This window comes from Gymnogyps californianus, chromosome 1 (assembly GCF_018139145.2).
Source record: "Gymnogyps californianus isolate 813 chromosome 1, ASM1813914v2, whole genome shotgun sequence".
Taxonomy (NCBI): Eukaryota; Metazoa; Chordata; class Aves; order Accipitriformes; family Cathartidae; genus Gymnogyps; species Gymnogyps californianus.
In genome coordinates, this window is record NC_059471.1 from 148,420,018 (window position 1) to 148,436,604 (window position 16,587).

At 45.8% G+C, this 16,587-nt stretch overlaps 1 protein-coding gene across 2 annotated transcripts in view; it reads left to right on the forward strand.

The window, feature by feature from the left end:
• Window positions 1–3,338: 3,338 nt before the first annotated feature.
• RERG (RAS like estrogen regulated growth inhibitor) overlaps window positions 3,339–16,587 on the forward strand; it is a 107,308-nt gene continuing 94,059 nt past the window's right edge. The window contains exons 1-2 of one of the 2 annotated variants that reach the window (XM_050915457.1): window positions 3,339–3,400; window positions 5,125–5,299. In XM_050915457.1, the coding sequence (XP_050771414.1) occupies window positions 5,239–5,299 (61 nt within the window). In that variant the 5' untranslated portion in view covers window positions 3,339–3,400; window positions 5,125–5,238. The remainder of the gene's footprint in view (window positions 3,401–5,124; window positions 5,300–16,587) is intronic. The other variant, XM_050915458.1, reaches the window with a different exon arrangement.

Here is a 16,587-nt window from a genome sequence, read left to right on the forward strand (position 1 = left end):
CCATGCCCAAATCTTGTTTTAGAAGTTGTTGAAATCTGCAAAATTGTCATCTATAATGGGATTTCCAGCTTTGGAAAAAAAAATACCCCACCTTCAGCATTCCTGTCCTGTTCCTACGTCCTCTTCACCTGTTAGCTGTCAGGCCTGCAGTGTCACACCAGTCCTCTCTCCCACCTTTCAGGAGGCAAATGCCATTGGCTTTCACAACAGAAACACCTCCAGAAAATACACCATAAGCATCCAGAATGAAAATGATAAGTCAGTAGAAATGTTTGACGATAAACAGGTAGCATCTCCAGACCAGACGGAAAGAACGCTCTGGACTTTGGCAGCGCTTAGATATCTTAAGCCAGTAAAGTATTATTCAGTGGTACGTAAAATTGTGAGCCTTTCTAAAATACTTCTGTCAACTGTAACTGCTTGGACACACCTCTGTTAATCAATCCTGAAACAGCATTCTGCTTTGACTTTAGAGTCTGTGGTTTCATCTGCATTTCAAGTTGTTCACATTCTTATTTCATTATCTGCTCCTCAGCCATTAGAGTTTCTGGCGAACCGGGGTAGTCTGAAGCTCTGACTGCAGACACTGTCTGACTGCAGGCATTTACTAGACCATAAATGAACGAAAATTCTTGCTCTGGACCATTGGTGGGCATCTTCCTAAGCAAAAAGGGATGCAACCAGGTGTGGATAACAGGGGAGCTAAGCCAGCTATACCCCTTGCATCATGAGGTGCAGGCCCACATTACAGACCCTGGTGTAACTACGTAGCCATGGACCTGCAGCCGCAGTTTTCATGTTCACAGCACGGCTGGGCCCAGCTCTTCAGCAGCAACATGTCCGCAGTGCCTGGGCTCACCAAGGGAGAGGAGGTTGCCTGCTCTGCCCTATTACAAGGCTCATTGTTGCCCCTAGGAGCCATAAAGCTACAGACAAACTCACTGATGACTGTGGGTAGGTACACTTCACTGCGTTGACACCGTAGAAAAGGAGCCTACAAAAAAGAGTGAGTTTCCCTCAGCTCCACTCCAGCCAATAATTCCCATAAGCCAGCTACCCTCTTGTGCTGGGACTGCTCCTTTTCCTGGTAAAACAAGAATAATATTTTTAAATATACCAAAGCGCTATTTTAAAAAAATGAATTAAGGTTGTGAAACACTATGACTCACCAAAGATGCAAGGGACAAGAGGGAGAAATCTAAGACACATGGCTCTGGTGGGGTGGGAAAGGGAGTGGTCCTGACTTCTGCTGGATCAGGCTGAATTCGGACTGATAGCACATCTGGGATCAGACCCCGCGTACCTTCAGCTTCGCTTCCCTTCTCCCAAATTTTCTTAAGACGAAAGGGCAGAAAAGGAACCTGCCCCATCATTCAGGCAGTCAGTCACGTGATGGTCTTCACAGGGGAAAACCTTGGTCTCATTACCCGTGCCAGGATAATACCCATAAGCGCATTTTAGGATAAGCACAAGTGGCAAAGCCACTGAGAAAATACACCATGTCAGCCACAACTACCAACAAACCACTGCTTATGACAAAGCAAGGTGCTCTTTGGTCTGTAGGACTAAACCCTAAGACTTTCAAAACTCATTTTGGGTAGGAAAAAAACCCCAAACCCATCAACGTTGTGTATGAGAAGCACAGCAAGTACAGAGAAAGCAAACAGCAACTGAAGTGGTCCTGGACCAGCCCTGTGGGTCTCAACCATCTGAAACCTTTGCCTGTGTCCATGATTAGTGTTTACTAAATTCTTATGCCCTGGCACCAATAAGAGACTTCAGCGCAAGCAGACTGCAGAGCCACTAGGATTTTTAATGACCAATAAATTATCTGCTGCTTTGGAAAAGCCAGTTATCGTATTTAATTTGACAGCCCCATGCAGGGTGAATTCCATAGACACAAAACAAATGTCAGGCCTCGAGACTAACACACATTTCCCCAGATGCAAAATAGACACTCACCAGTTGCTTTCTTAGGAGGATGGAAAAAGCTAATCCTTCTAAATTATGTAAACCAAACAGAGAGTGAAGGCTTAAAGCCTCAGCATTTACTTTTAACAAGTAAAGCATAAACCACACTACTGCTTTCACATCTGCCTTCTAATTTTTTTTTGCCTTTGAATGATATGTAGTACAACTATTTTAAGACCTGCTCCTGAGTGCCTGCAGCTGGCACAGCTTGGAGGGAATAGTAGGTGCTCATTTGTCCTCAGGACTGCCACGTTGCCCCCTAAACACTTATCGTGCTCTTGTAGAAAGACTTGGATCATGGAAGATCTTTTCCAATCCAACTTTTACTTAATTTTGCTTCGAGAAAGACAGTGAGGGGACAGCTTTTTCTTTTACTCGTCTTGTATCTCATTCAGATCTGGGTTGGAACAGAAACAGAGGAGGAATGTCCACTGAATTCTAAGTGCTTTCCAGCTCTGGTTCACATCTGTTACTAATGTATCTTCACATTAGTGGATAGTTTAATAAACAAGGAAATAAGAGTTGTCCTGTGAATTTGGTCCTATCATTTCAGAACTTGATCCCTGGCTCTGACACTAGCCTCTTGGAGGGACTGATGTAGTTACACGGTTCGTTTTCCCCATTTGCAAATTGAAAAAACAATGCTTTCCTTTGCCATAAGCCATGTTGGGTTGTAGGCAGGAAGAGCGCCGTGGAAAAAGTCGGTGCTACTGGAAAGCGGTCTGATGAGGCAGCAACCTTACTGTCGCTTTGCCGTTGTGCTTGTCAGGACAGGGAGAGGCCATCTGGCCCTGTACAGAGTTATACAGGGCGGTACTGGTGAGCAGCACTAAGCAAATAAGAGGGAGGGAAAGAGACTACTTGAGATGTTAAATTAAACTGCGGAGCAGACTTGGCCGGGCCCGCTAGCAAGCACTTAGTCAAAATTTATGCATGTGAACAACAGCCATTGTCCCACATAATTAAAGGCTGCGTTACCGTCAAACACGCCGAATTACAGGGCTGCGCTCGCTCCTCTCGGAGACCACGCCGGGCACCGGGTTACGCTTGCAGGACCCTACAGCGAGGGGACGGCGCCACCTCGCCCACCCGCCGGAGCCAGCGGAGCGCAGCGGGACCGCGCCCGGCATCCCCCGCACCGCCGCGCCGCGCCGCGCCGCGCCGGAGCGGGCGTGCTGCGCCCGGCGGCCCGCAGGGGGCGCCGCAGCGCCGCGCGGCGGCGGCGGCGGCGGCGGCGGCGGGCGCTGCGGGAGCCGCCGCCGGGCGGGCGGCCTCTCCGCATTGTGCGGCCGCGCCGCTGCCGCCGGCGGGAGCGCGGGCGCGCCCGGGGCCGGGCCGGGCCGGGCCGCGCCTCCCTCGCTGAGCGCCGCGGCGCAGCCCGGGCACCGCCGAGCGCGGCCCCTCCGCGCTGCTCGCCGCGCGCAAGGAGGTGAGCGCCGGGCGGGCGGTGCGGCGCGGTGCGCGCCCGCGGGGCTTCTCCGCGGGCGCGGGGAAAAGGGAGGAGCGGGGGTGGGGGTGGGGGGGCGTGGGGAGGAGCGTGAGTGGGAAGATGCGGCGCGGGGGGCACGGTGCCCGCTGCGCGCGGGGCCGCGGGCGCGGAGCCGGGTGTGCCGGGGAGCAGCGGTGCCGCAGCCGCGGGAGCCGCCGTGCGCCGGACGGGCGGCACCTGCCGGGACCCGGCCGGGGAGCAGAGCCCACCCGAAGTTACGGGGCAGGCGGTGATGAATCAATATCTACATAGAAATGTAAAATATAGCTGCCGGCGAGCGGCGGGCGGGCGGGGGTGCGGAGCGCCCGGCGGCGGGGAGCGGTGCCGGCGCGGGGCAGCGCGGTCGTGCCGCAGGCGGCGGCAAGGGCTCGCCGCTGACCGGGCGCGCAGCCCCAGCGGCACTGGGTTAGGTACCGGCAGGCGACCGGGAGCTTTCGTGGGAGGGGAATACCGGTGTCCCCCTCCCACCCACCTCGCTAGGTGATACAGCTCCTGAAGCACTTTGCGTTTCTAACTGTTCGTGCAAAGCGAGCGTGGTCTGGTATTTGCTCTTAGGCAAAATGAATCAGGAGCATAAGGACGTCAGAGATGAATTGGGACCCTTCTCTATGTGAGGTGTCTTTACTCTTTCTTTTTACAAGCTTTTTTTATAGGCAAAAGCCTCAGGCTTTTATTGCAAGAAACATGTTTGAAATGCATTTTGCTGTAGAGCGGGTAATATTAACATAGAGAGCTTCCTACGTCACTGTTAGAATTTATGGCTAAAGTGGACACTTCAGCACAACAGCAAACCTTCATAACAGGTTGTGTTCACAAATAAAGTTCTCCCCTGTTTTAAAGGGAGACTGAATTTTTGATATTTTAGTCAGGGCTGAGGATCATCGTCATCGTCACAGTTGCCATTTTTTCGCCCAAGATCTTAAAGCATTCTACAATGACAGGTACTGTTATATTTTTTACTGTCCAGGTTAGAGAAATCAAGGAGATGAAGTGTCAGGTGACTTGCTCAAGGTCATGCAGCAAAGCTGTGAATATAGATAATTCCCATGTGGCCTGTTAAAAGTGTATTACCAGAAATTCTGGCATCCTTGTTCTAACCCCATGCTTTGCCGAATGTTTATGTATGAGCTGAGGAAGCTTAAACAAGGAGCACTAGAGAACAACTGGGTATAGATTTGTTTAGCAGAATGGGCAAGGTACAAGTGCTTAGAGGTTTTTAGGCAACTGCAGCTGGGTAATTGAAACCTTTCTGGAACTGGAGGGCTTGAGGAAAGATCAGCTATCTGCAGGCACTATTGGTGAGTGCTCATGGCTTTTAAAATACATTCTACAAAAACTAATTCATTGGAGTTGAGGCAAATACAGTAAATACAAGCAATTGGCAGCTGAAAGAGAAAGAAAGAATAAGGAACCCTGTGAGACAGGTACTTTGGGTTGTTAAGTACGTTTTGCAACATTACAGTGCCAGCGTGAAACAAACAGCGAGAGCTAGAAAGCTGAAGGTAGATTTTGCACAAACAATGCCAAATGTGTCAGTGGTGTTACTGCAATGTTTAAAGCGGGCATGTAGCATCAATTATCATGACTATTTAAAAAAGAAGAAAGGGGGGGTTGAGGGAGAGTCTGGCTCCTTACAGCTCCATCCTCGTGGTGTTCTTCCCCAGGCTCTGCACTGACGTCACAATGACACGGTGAAGCCAAAGACAGGAGCTGGGAACGGTTCTTCTGCTTCACTTTTGATAATCGAGTGAATTTGTCGCCACTCTGTTCCTTCCAGCATGGCTAAGAGCACAGAAGTGAAGCTGGCGATCTTTGGTCGAGCTGGCGTGGGCAAGTCAGGTATGTTTGTTGTCTGATTTTTTTATTCTGCTTGTCATCAGGTAACTTTTTGTTCCCTCTGTGCAGACAAACTTTGTACAAAAAGACAGCTGTGACCTTATTCTTGTCAGGGGGGTCAGGATCAGGCCAGGAGTTCTCTCTTCCTTGCTTTCCACACTGTTTTCTCCAGGTTCTCCAGAATAAAAGTACTTTTATCACTTTAAAAAAAAAACAACAAAACAACCAACAACAAAACAAACTTCTCACCCCAACTTAATCCCACTTCTCATGAAGTGAGTGGCAAGATTCCTCTTTTCCGTTGGAACAGAATTAGTAATGTTTAATTTGTCTCTTCATAGCTTGTGCTAGATGAAGGTATTTATAGTATGCTCCCTATCCCCTAAGATGAGATCCTCTGTTAAATATTGGATGACTTCTGTGATAGCTGTAATTCTGGTTGATTTCAGTGGGAAATTTTAGACTCAGCAACTCAAATAATTTTTATTCTCAGTGCTCTCTTGGATTTACATATTTAGCAGGAAACCAAGAAAATATGATGTGTAAAGTTTGCATTTGGAGAGCTCTTTTGAGAAATAAACATAGTCTAGTGAGTTCATATGGTAGAAACACAAGGGGGAGGCATAAATGTTAAAAATCCATTTCTACAGACAGCCTTTCCTTCGGTGAGACAAGGAGCGTAACACGAGGGTTGCAAGCTCTCTCGGGTAGTTCGGTGGTGTTGCATTAACTTGACAGCTCCAGGACCACTCTAAGATGTCCTTGCACCACAGGGATGAGGAAATAAGGAGAGTGAGTCTAATCATGCTCCTGTGACAGTTTGGGAATTGTAAGATACTGTTTATTTTAGAGAAATCTGCACAAGAGAAGCCAGGAGGTAGGACGTACTAGTAAGAGCATTAGGCTAGACTCTCAGCTGCTGTCAACCAGCTCCAGTTCCCCAAAGTAACTTTTGTATTAGAAGTGCCAAGGTTCTGGCCCGTAAATGTATTATAGTTTCATTAACTTCAGAACGGGTTGTTTATAAAAGCACATTTACCCAGAAGGTATTTTACCAGAACACTGTCAGTGAAGTAGCTCTGTCAGCCTTCAGGAAAAAAGGCGTATGTGAGGCAGAGGTTGTTAGAGATTATACCACTTACACAAAGACAATGCAGATTAAATTCTACCTTTTTGAATAAAATACCTGAGGGAATGCTGATAATATACTGGGATAAGTTTAAACTGTTCCTTCTCCCCTGCTGCGCTCACCCCACCCCTCTTTTGTATTTGTATTTCACTGTCCTGTCCAAGTTTTGCGAGTAACTTCAGTGGTTCTCCTTCTGGTTTGTCTTACATTCAGTTGATAGTTTCTGTGGTTGCCCAGTCTTTTGGCTGGGTTCAAAATAACGCAAGAGGATGTTGAAGTATTTGCAGGAAAACACAAACACTAAGAGACTCCCCTCGCCCTGATATTCCTAATCATTTGAGAGCTTATATTTAAAAAATACAAAACTACCAGTTAAGTGCCGAGTTAAAATGCCTCACTAGCATAGGATCAACAAGAGCCTTTTTTACCTTTTTGTAGACTTCACTATACTAGGATTTTATGGTAAAAATGTTTTCCTGTAGTCCTGGAACTGGGTGGGAGATCATTTTTAATGAAAAGCCAATAAAAACATCCTAGTCCTTCAGAGTCCTCCTCCTCTCTCTTCTTTTTTTTGCCTTTGAGATGCAAGGAAATATTACATAAAATATGACTAAGGTCCCCTCTTTTTGACTGTGACCACATATGTGAATCTGTGTGGAAGCAAACGCGCAAATAAGTGGGCAGCACAACAGGGTGAATTTAAGGGGATGGAGAGACTGCAGAGTGCTATCAGCTACCTCGAGAGAGCAGCAACTGTGCCTCCCAGAATCTCCAGCTTGCTTATGAAAACCCCTCTTGTACGTTCCCATAAAAGGATCCAGTTTCAACAGCTTGGCCAACTCCAGAGAAATAAGTGTGTGTATGTGTGTGTGGGGGGGTGTCTGAAAATACCTACTTGCCTGTAGCCAACAGTAGCAACAGTGGGAGCTGTGGACGTGCTGTTACACCTTTGCTAAAAGCAGAGCTGGACACAAACTAGTTTCCAGATAGCTGGGGTTGGCGGATAAGTACGCTGCTAGATTAGTGTTGATATTGTCTTTTTTTAGTATAGCCATGTAATTCCCTATCCCTGTGACCAGTTTGTAATACGTTGTTGAGACAGGGTCCTGTGGCCATAGGTTACTAGAGTAGGCTTGGCCAGACAGCTGAAAGATAAGCCAGACTCTAGAAGCAAGAATGCAAGGCAAAATGCTGGAGCACACTAGATATGTGCAAAGAAAAGGAGACGCTGGGTGATAAATAAGGCCACTGTAATTGCCAGAAAGTCATGCCAAAATATGGTTGCTGGCTTGCTTTCTTGGCTCATCTTCATTTGCAGAGGAAGAGCCAGGCATTAGGTTCTTAATCTGTAAGTGGCTTCACCACCTGACAGCATCTGTGAAGTTACAGACACATATTGTAATATCCTGGAGAGACTCCTCTTCCAGTTCCTCACCAGGACTTTGGATCAGTGAGTCAAAGCAGCTTTGAAGAAAGAAGTGTTGTGCTTCAGGACACGTGGAGAATTAAAGGTGTCCCTCATGCACCGTGAAAGTCAATAGAACTGTTACCATTACTGAGAGCTGAGGAACATCCTAATCTCGTCATTAATGCTAGACATCTGTTTAATGGGGTGCAAGATTGCTTGTTCTACTAAGCAGTCCCTTCCAACTAATCCAAGACTCTCCCAAACATGAGGTGGGAAACCAGAACATTGTTCACAAGTCAGAATAGTGGTAGCATCTCAAAAAAGAGTTAAAGCCAGGGAAAACAAAACTTTTCTCCACTTTCTTGCTCCTTATCAAGTTTCCATTGTTCAAAGGTTTAAAAACCAGAGGGGAATAGCAAGTCCGAGTGTCAGCTTTTTACTGTTCTCCTTCCTTGCCTTGTCTCCTCCTGCCTGCTGGAGAAGGCCAGCAGAATTGCTAATCAACTCGCCTGTCCTGTTTTGGTTTTTACTTAATGTAAACCTAAATCTTTCGAATAGAAAAGAAGGAGCAAACCACTCAGAAAGGGGCACGTAAGAGTGCTCTAGTAAGGCACTTATTTCAGAATTACACTGTGTAGTAAATCACTGGTCAGCTCATCTGGGCAAGCTCATCAGGAACGAGCATCCCAACCTGCTCTTGTACAGTGGACTGGATGCTCCTCCATTCACCCAGTTCTTATTGTATAAAAGTTGCATAAACATTGCTTTAAACTAGCTGAAAAAAACCAGATGAGGAGCTCAGCGTGAGCCAAGGAGCACTTTGCTGCTGCTTCACTCGGGAAGAAGAGGAGACGCTCTGTGGGTGGGAAGGGACATTGCTAAGCCCTGCTATAGATAACAGGGCTGCACCTCCTAATTTGGGCTAGAGTCAAGCGGCACTGAGGGGGAGAGAAGGCTTTTAAACTCTTTTTATGTCCAAGAGGAGCTTGGAGGGAGCGGAGAATTGAAGTTGAAGTGAATTACTTAAACATTGCTGTTTAAATTTTAATTCTGCCGAATCCTACAGCTTCATTCCTATGGTAACAAAAGTTAGAATTTCCTAAATAATTCCTTTTAAAAATACAGTAGTAACAATTAATAAAGACTTAAAGGCCTTGTTCTTCCATGTCATCACAAGGTACAGTATGTGCCCAGAAAGCTAAAGAAGAGTGAAAATGTATGAACCAGGAGGAGAAAAGAAGGGCATGTACTGGATAGGACTGCATGGCTGATGCTTTTCCAACTCATAATTCAGTTGACTATGAATGCTCAAAATACCTCTGCTTAGGAGCCTTTATATTTTGGCCAAAAAAGAGAGAATGTCCAGCTGCAGCATGTGCTATCCAACTTGCCTTTTTGCTGTGTATGTGCCAGGCTGAATACTCCAAGTTTCTGTGTTAGCGTGTATGGTGCGCCCAGCCACGGGCAGATGCAGTTCTCGCCTGTCTGGTTGGGCCGTGCGGCTGCAGCTGTAGTATGTGACATGGAACCGTGTGTGGTTTCTACTGGTGCTTAAGCGACAGGAAGATACTAAAGCTCCCACAGGCTCCCCCCAGTAAATATGCGTCTGCTTCTAAGCAGCTATGCAAATCATTTTCTTATACAATCAGGTACATGAGACACAGGGCTGTTACCACCTTTTGATCCAGCAATAGCTCAGATGCTTGTGTTCGGGCAAAAGGGTGATCGATAGTGGCATCAGTAAATATCATCCTGCAAAGAGCATGTCCCATCTCAGAAATGAAGATGTCACCAACTTCAGTCATTTTAGTGTCACAGTTGGGAAAGTCCTGAGTAGATGTAGAATTGTATCTGTTGGCTTACGCTATTTTCCCTGTCTAACCCAGGATGGGGGAACATACTTGGGAGAAAGATATCTGGATTTGAAAGTTCCTACAGAACAAATTCAAGCAACAGCCAAGCCAGAGAGGCCTACAACAAATCTGTGTTTTGTTTTCATTATTCGGGGATATGTCTGAAATACACTACCAGGGATCACTTCCCAATTGCAAGGTCTGGGCATGTGGGGAATAGAACTGAATTCAGCGCCACCCACCCCCCTCCCTCCCCTTCAAAAAAACATACGGGTTACTGGGAAGGAAGCCCATTTCAAAGTGATTTTCTACTTCACAAATCCCTGCTCATATGCTTTCCCCCACTAGTTTCATTTCAGGGACTTTTGGGGAGGAAACATGAGTTATTAAGGAGTGATTCGTCATCAAGCTCACAGGTCTGCTAGTAAGGCAGGGAAAGCTACCACAAAAGCTTCAAAGTCCATGCTATACCAACTGATGTATCTAGGGAGGATTACTGTAATAAGGTGCCTCTGAAATCCAGAAATGTGGGTGGAAGGATACTGTGGATTTTCTGTTGGTTTTTTTGTTGTTGTTGTTTGGTTGGTTTTTTTACACTCGTGGAGTAGATCAATTGCCTTTTTTTTTTCCTTTGTTCTTAAAAATGGCAATGACAACCAGATGCTTAAGCGATTATTCAGTGATCAAGTTTAACACCCACTATATTAATTGTCCCCTAATATTTCGCTGGTAAAGTACTCATTAAACAATCCCACTTTTTACATCCCCTGGTTTTACACTTTTCAACCAGGTACAGGTTCACTGAAGGTACTGTGCATGTATGTGTATATGTACTAGTAGAAATGTAACAGTAATTAGGTCACTCGGTTAGGTTTTGTGATGATTTCTGCCCCAGCAAGCATGCAAATATGTCCCCCTGGAGCAGGTAACATTGCAAGCAACCAGTTGCATTAACATGACCTTTCCACACTCCTGTCCAGTGGATGATGCTGATGCCTATACAGAGGGTGAGCCCTGGGTTCATGGATCCATGATATAAGTCGCTGTCACCCATGAATATGTGGCCCTGAGAGTCCTTGCCATGGCGGCAAGGAGAGGGGCTGCTGTTGCAGTGGCCTCAACATGTGCAGTTTTGGGTCCAGGCAGGGTGTACATTAACCAAGTGCAGGGCCCTACTGAGATCAGCACCCTCAGCGTGCTGCTTGGAAAAGCCCCACTGGCCTTACCACACAGATACAAGCTTTAGTCAGCAGCTGTGTGACAACCAGTCTTCCTTGGACTTTCTCAAAACTGCATTTGTTGATTCTTGTTATGCTAAAACTGAAGAGAGGGAACACCAAGAACTTGGGCTAGACACACAAGCGTTTACTCTTTGTGGCAAGATGGTCTACTTGTATCTGTTGTTACCTCCTCCCTTTCCTCTGCTTATTTGCTTGTCCATGGTTCACTATTGCCTTGCCCTTGGTGTAGAAAGTATTCATGCTCTGCTCAACATTTGATCTTCCTTCTGGCTAACCATGAAATAATAAAACGCAGAATTTCTCTAACCAAACGCCAACATTGTTCATTCAAGCATAGCTGCCTTCCCTGTTCCATCTCATTTAACTACATCTGACATCGTCTCTACCTGCATCCCCTCTGAGCAGCTGGTGGCAGCTGTTAGAGCTAAGACTAGTCCTGCTGTTCTTTGTTTCTGTTTAGGTTGTGCTAAATATAGCCTGCTGTTTGATTACCAGGGAAGGAATGTCAAGTTTCAAGATTTATGTGTGCAGCACAGATTTTTCTCTAGGCCTGCGCCCAGTCACCCCCTGCAGCTCATGCCTCGATAAGATAGCCATCCTGCCCACTTCTGTCTCCTGTAGTCATTGCAAAAGACAACCGAAAAGCTTCCTGGTGGAGTTCCAGGAATCCTTCGCCAGCTTACCACGAAGCCTTGCAGTGTTTTGGTCAGTCTGCTGTTCCCCACCAGGTCACTGAATGCACTGGTATCTCTCAGGCTGCTGACCCTAATGGGTCCTTTCAGAAATGCCGAGATTTTTATTCTTCCACAAAATTCTTCTTTACCTCCCTGGTATCTGGAGTCCCTGCCTACCCCTTGCCTTGCATATACTTTTTTGCTTCGTTTCTTCTCAGCTGTCACCCTTCCCTTTCCCCTTGCCAGTTTAGTACATGTTTCCTAAAGTCTGCCTATGGTGGAATCACTTCTGCTTTGTACTTTACATGAAAACTTTGTATTTACAGTTGCCTTCTCAGCCTCGTCACTTAGTGCTTCCTCCCATCTCTGTTTCTCATCTCCAGCTCCTTTTTTACTCTTTGCCCACACTGTCAGCGCATCATTAAAGGCTCAGTGCACAAGTTCCAGATGAGCTGACCTGGCGGCAGTGATGTGATGTGCCAAAGAACAGCCACTCTGAAGTGGTTCCTACTGTCCCGGAAACCATTCCCTGGCTTGGACTTTGAGGATGCTCCAAGCATTGACTGCTCCAGACAGTCATTGTGTGAAGCCAGCTTCGCACAGGTTAAAAAGGGAAGCAGTGTATATCTTTGCATAGCTAGCCTTGGTCATAGAAGTGGGTAAATTCACCTATTTTGGCTTTGTAGCAGAGCAGGAGAAACAAGTTATGCCTGTATTTCCCAAGCAAACTTACTTTTTCTGCATTTATCTTTGTGCCACCCTTACGCCTTTTACATTTACAGCACCCAAAAATAAATATGTAAGTATATGAAAAACTAACACCGCCTTAAAGTAGGAGGATCAACGAAATGCTTTAGGCTTCAGCTGAGCTGTGGTTACAGGGCTGTCATTAGCTGCTGTTGACTGAAGGTGTTTGTAGCCTCTCACCTCACACCTGGCAGGCACTCCCAACACTGTGGTGAGCAGGAGAGTGGAAGAATTGCTATAAGATAGCAGTGGGCAAGGAAACTACGGCATCCTCATCCATTGCTGCTTTTATTCCAAGTCTGTGTTTGCTCAGCATTACTGACAGTCTTTTATTATACCCGCTGCTGCAGAGGCAGAGTTACAACTTTGGGAGAAGGCACCCCTCGACTTTCCTTCCCTTTCCACACATAGTTTGCGGGGCACTGCCGGGAGCTCTCCCCATTGCCACTGTACTGGTTATGGGATTCCCACCTCACCAGCTCTCGACCTGGCCTGCTGTTTGAACTAGTATTTCTTTCCGTTCACTTCAGATTAAACCAGCTCCCTCGATTTCATTGACTCCTACCTCTTCCTGGAGTCAGAAAAATAACAGAAGGGAGGTGCATCTGTTTCTATTGCCTTTTCATAATTCTGAATGGGAAAAGTACTTTTTATGATTGTTTCCCACCAGGTAGAGCATTCACGCTGCTGGAGTTAGTCTGCAGCTGTTACAGTTTCTAATGGATTTGCCATGTAGGTGTTGGGAAACGCCATATATTATGGTAGTGACGCCGTAGATAACTCATATTCTGTGCATACAGTATGAAAAGATGAATGGCAAGAGAAGCATGAAGCCCTGGGGAAGGAAGTAGTAGATATATTAAACATATGTGCAGCTTTAAAATGCCATAGAAATTGGCTGGACTCTCCAGCTGCCTTTCCAGAAATGTTAGACAGTAGTCTGCGCACAGGAAAAATGAGAAAATATGTTGAAAACATCAAGCCTGGTTTTGAAAGCACATGAAGCTCCTGACATTCACAGGTTGTTTTGCTGCTGCTGCTCAGGGGTCAGCAGAAAGGAAGCTGCAGACAAGCAAAAGCAGAGGCCTGGGGCAGCGATGCATTACCGTGTGGGAACTGTTTAGATAAGTGGCTTGAAAAGTTTTCAAGCTGGAAGGATGCAACTGGAGAGTGTACAGGATATACTCTCCCAGGGAGGGAATTTCTTTAGCACTTGAACAGCACTCAAGCTTTCCAAAGAGCTGTGGGAACAAGGGCCACCACCATGACCCTCCTGCAAGGCACGCCACTATGACTATCCTCAAGTGGCCAATATGGAAATTGAGGTGAAGGAAGGAGGAGCCTGATAGTCTCAAGTCACCAAGGGAACTGTGGCTTGGGCATTGCCAAAGCTTCTTTCCATGATTTCTCCTCAGGGCCAGGGCTGCCAAGATCCAGCCTGCAGATGGCTCCCAGGCAGGCAGTAGTTACCCAGCGTCTGAGCCCCAACCCCTATAGGCACTGCGGGATCCTTATGACCCTTTATGACTCATCCACTGCCATTAATTATTGACAGCAAAATAAAGCATTGAAATAACATTTATTTTCATTAAAAACATATTTGGCAATCCTATCTTTCACTACTTACCCAGTAGGACTTAATTTCATTTTGACTCACAGGACCACAAGCATAAAAGGAGCTTGTCTTTACCTTCTTTCTCCCTTTCAGGTGGCTATATTTGCCATCCAACTCTTAGTATAACCATAATATAATCTATCATAGATTTGCACAACCCTACTCTAGAGGGCTGCTTTTGTCAGTGCCTTATCTCTGTGCCTGCCATGGGAAACAAAAATCCCACTCCCCACAGCGGCGGAAGCCAGTTATACAGAGCTGTTGACCATGATCTTTTCCTGACCTACCCAGCAATTGACCTGTGCCCTTGAGGAGCTTTACAAGTGAGAACTTCAACTCTGACATTCAGATCAGGAAAGTGCAAGAAAGAATGTAGAAGCCAAAAAATCAGAGTGGGCTATTTATTTCTTCACTGAAATAGGGCTGCAGAATAAATAGAAATGTATTGGAGAGTCACCACAGAAGAATGCAGTATTAGACCCATGGGGAGCAGAAAAAAAACACAAACAAAAAAACCCCCAAACCCCACACTCTGCAAAACGTGGGGCATGGGAGTATGAGTGCCAAAACAAACACCTTGTGTTAACCAACTTCAGTGGCAGAATCTGTGACGCCAAGCACTACTGCTTAACCCAACTGGATGCTTGTGGTTACATATGCTGGAGCTGGTTCTGCTCCAGGCTGAATTCCAACATGAAATAATTTAATAGTGATCCACAGCATGAGTTTGTCCCACAAGTCCATGTCTGTTAGATCTATTGCCAGGCACAGTTTCAGGAAATTTATCTCCAATTAAGAAAACTTGACCTTTATCTACAGGGAGCACAGTAAGGTCATGAGATTACCAAAGAGTAGAGAGGAATATCAGTGTCCTTATTTATGTATGTATTTAGAAAGGTCTCCTGCAGTAACATGTGGTCTTGTACCTGTTCTGGCAGTGGGTGCCTGCTTACCCTAGCTGAGGATCTGGCCAAACAAGCTTCTTTACAAAGCCAGGAGTGTGAAGTGGGCTGCCCACCTCCCACCGCTGTGCTGTGCACACAATCACCTTTCCTCTTACTGCAAGAGGGAGCTGAGAAATTTGCCTTGTTTCCTGACAACAGTCAGCAAACTCACTAAAGCAGGAGGACTGAGAGCTCTTGTAATTCACATCCTAGCAAGTGCAACTGCAAATGTGGCCCTTATATCCACTCCTTCCGTTTATTTATGTTTACCTTGCTGATCAAATGACAAGAACAGGGAGCACAGCAATTTTCCCATAAAGATGTACAATCCTGAAAGAACACAACCTGCCTCTGAAGAGCAGCAGGCAGAAAGGTTGAAGGCAGCAAGAGACAACTTTATCCAGGGGACAGCTTAGTGTATTTTAATTATCAAATATTCATATACTGTGTCCTACTGATGACTTTGTGACTAAAGAAATAGGCTTGGGCATAGGGCTGTGAATAACCCAGCTAGAGGCTAGTGAACATAGGCTGGCCATAGATGGAACACAATCCAAACTGAGCAGAAAGAAACCCATGCTTTTGAGATTTGATAAGTGAAAAATTTAAATCAAAATTCTCCCCATTAAGTGTCAATGGAGGAAGGATTCATTAATGAGCTGTATTGGTAAGACATGAAAAGTAAATAACGCAAAAGTAAGTGACCAAAAAGCAATCCAGGCTCATTTTTTGCTTGAAAGGAAGTGACTGACCAGACTGGATGGTTCAGACCCATTGGAAGGGAGAGGCAGACCTGTCCTGGAAGCACCAGCTGACCACCCTTCTCCTTGTATAACAGATACTGTCTCAATGAAATAAAAGCAAGCACTGGCTGAGGCAAGAAATCAAGATCTTGCCTTTAATTAATCTTCAGTGCCCCATGGTAATATCAAATAAGTACATCTCATGCAAGAATACTCTTTCATTAGTGTTCAGTGTAATTAAACCAGTCTATTTCTCACCACCCCCCACCATGCATCCTCAATATCACTTTGGTAATTTCTTGGGGATTTTTGTTTGCAGTTTCTGACCTGGCATCTGAAACAACCAAGCCTGTCCCATGAAAAAAAACTACCTGTATTTTAAACATACTCGGTATGACTGTTTTCTTCATTAATTTTCTATTTAGGATCTAGCGTGAAAGAGGCACCTGAGCTTTGACTCAGCACCACTATGGTAGAAACCAGTAGAAATTCACGTAGTGCTTAGTGTATGTTGTGAGGAGTTTGGCAGCCTGTACTATAAGAAATACTTGTATAGTTTGGACAAGTCTTATGTATAGCTCTGCAGACTTCTAGGGCTCCAAGGAAAAGATCATGCACTATTTCCATTCTTTCCTGCTTGAAAAGGCAGACACATTGAATTCTAAGCTAAGAAAGGAGCTTTGCCTGTTCTGTTTTCCTAGTCCCCCTCTGCAGAATAAACCACCAAATTATATAGAAATTTCATTCTCCTGTTTTATTTTCATGCCAAAACCTCAGTAAAGTTGCCTATTTCCTAAGCAGTTATAGCACCTATGATGTATATTGATCTGTAAAATCATGGGCAGTTACTGATCTGCATGGTACAATAAGCATCAGCTCTGGCACAGGCTAGCTTGGCATCCCTTTGAAGATGAGGCAAGAGACAGATGTTGGAAAA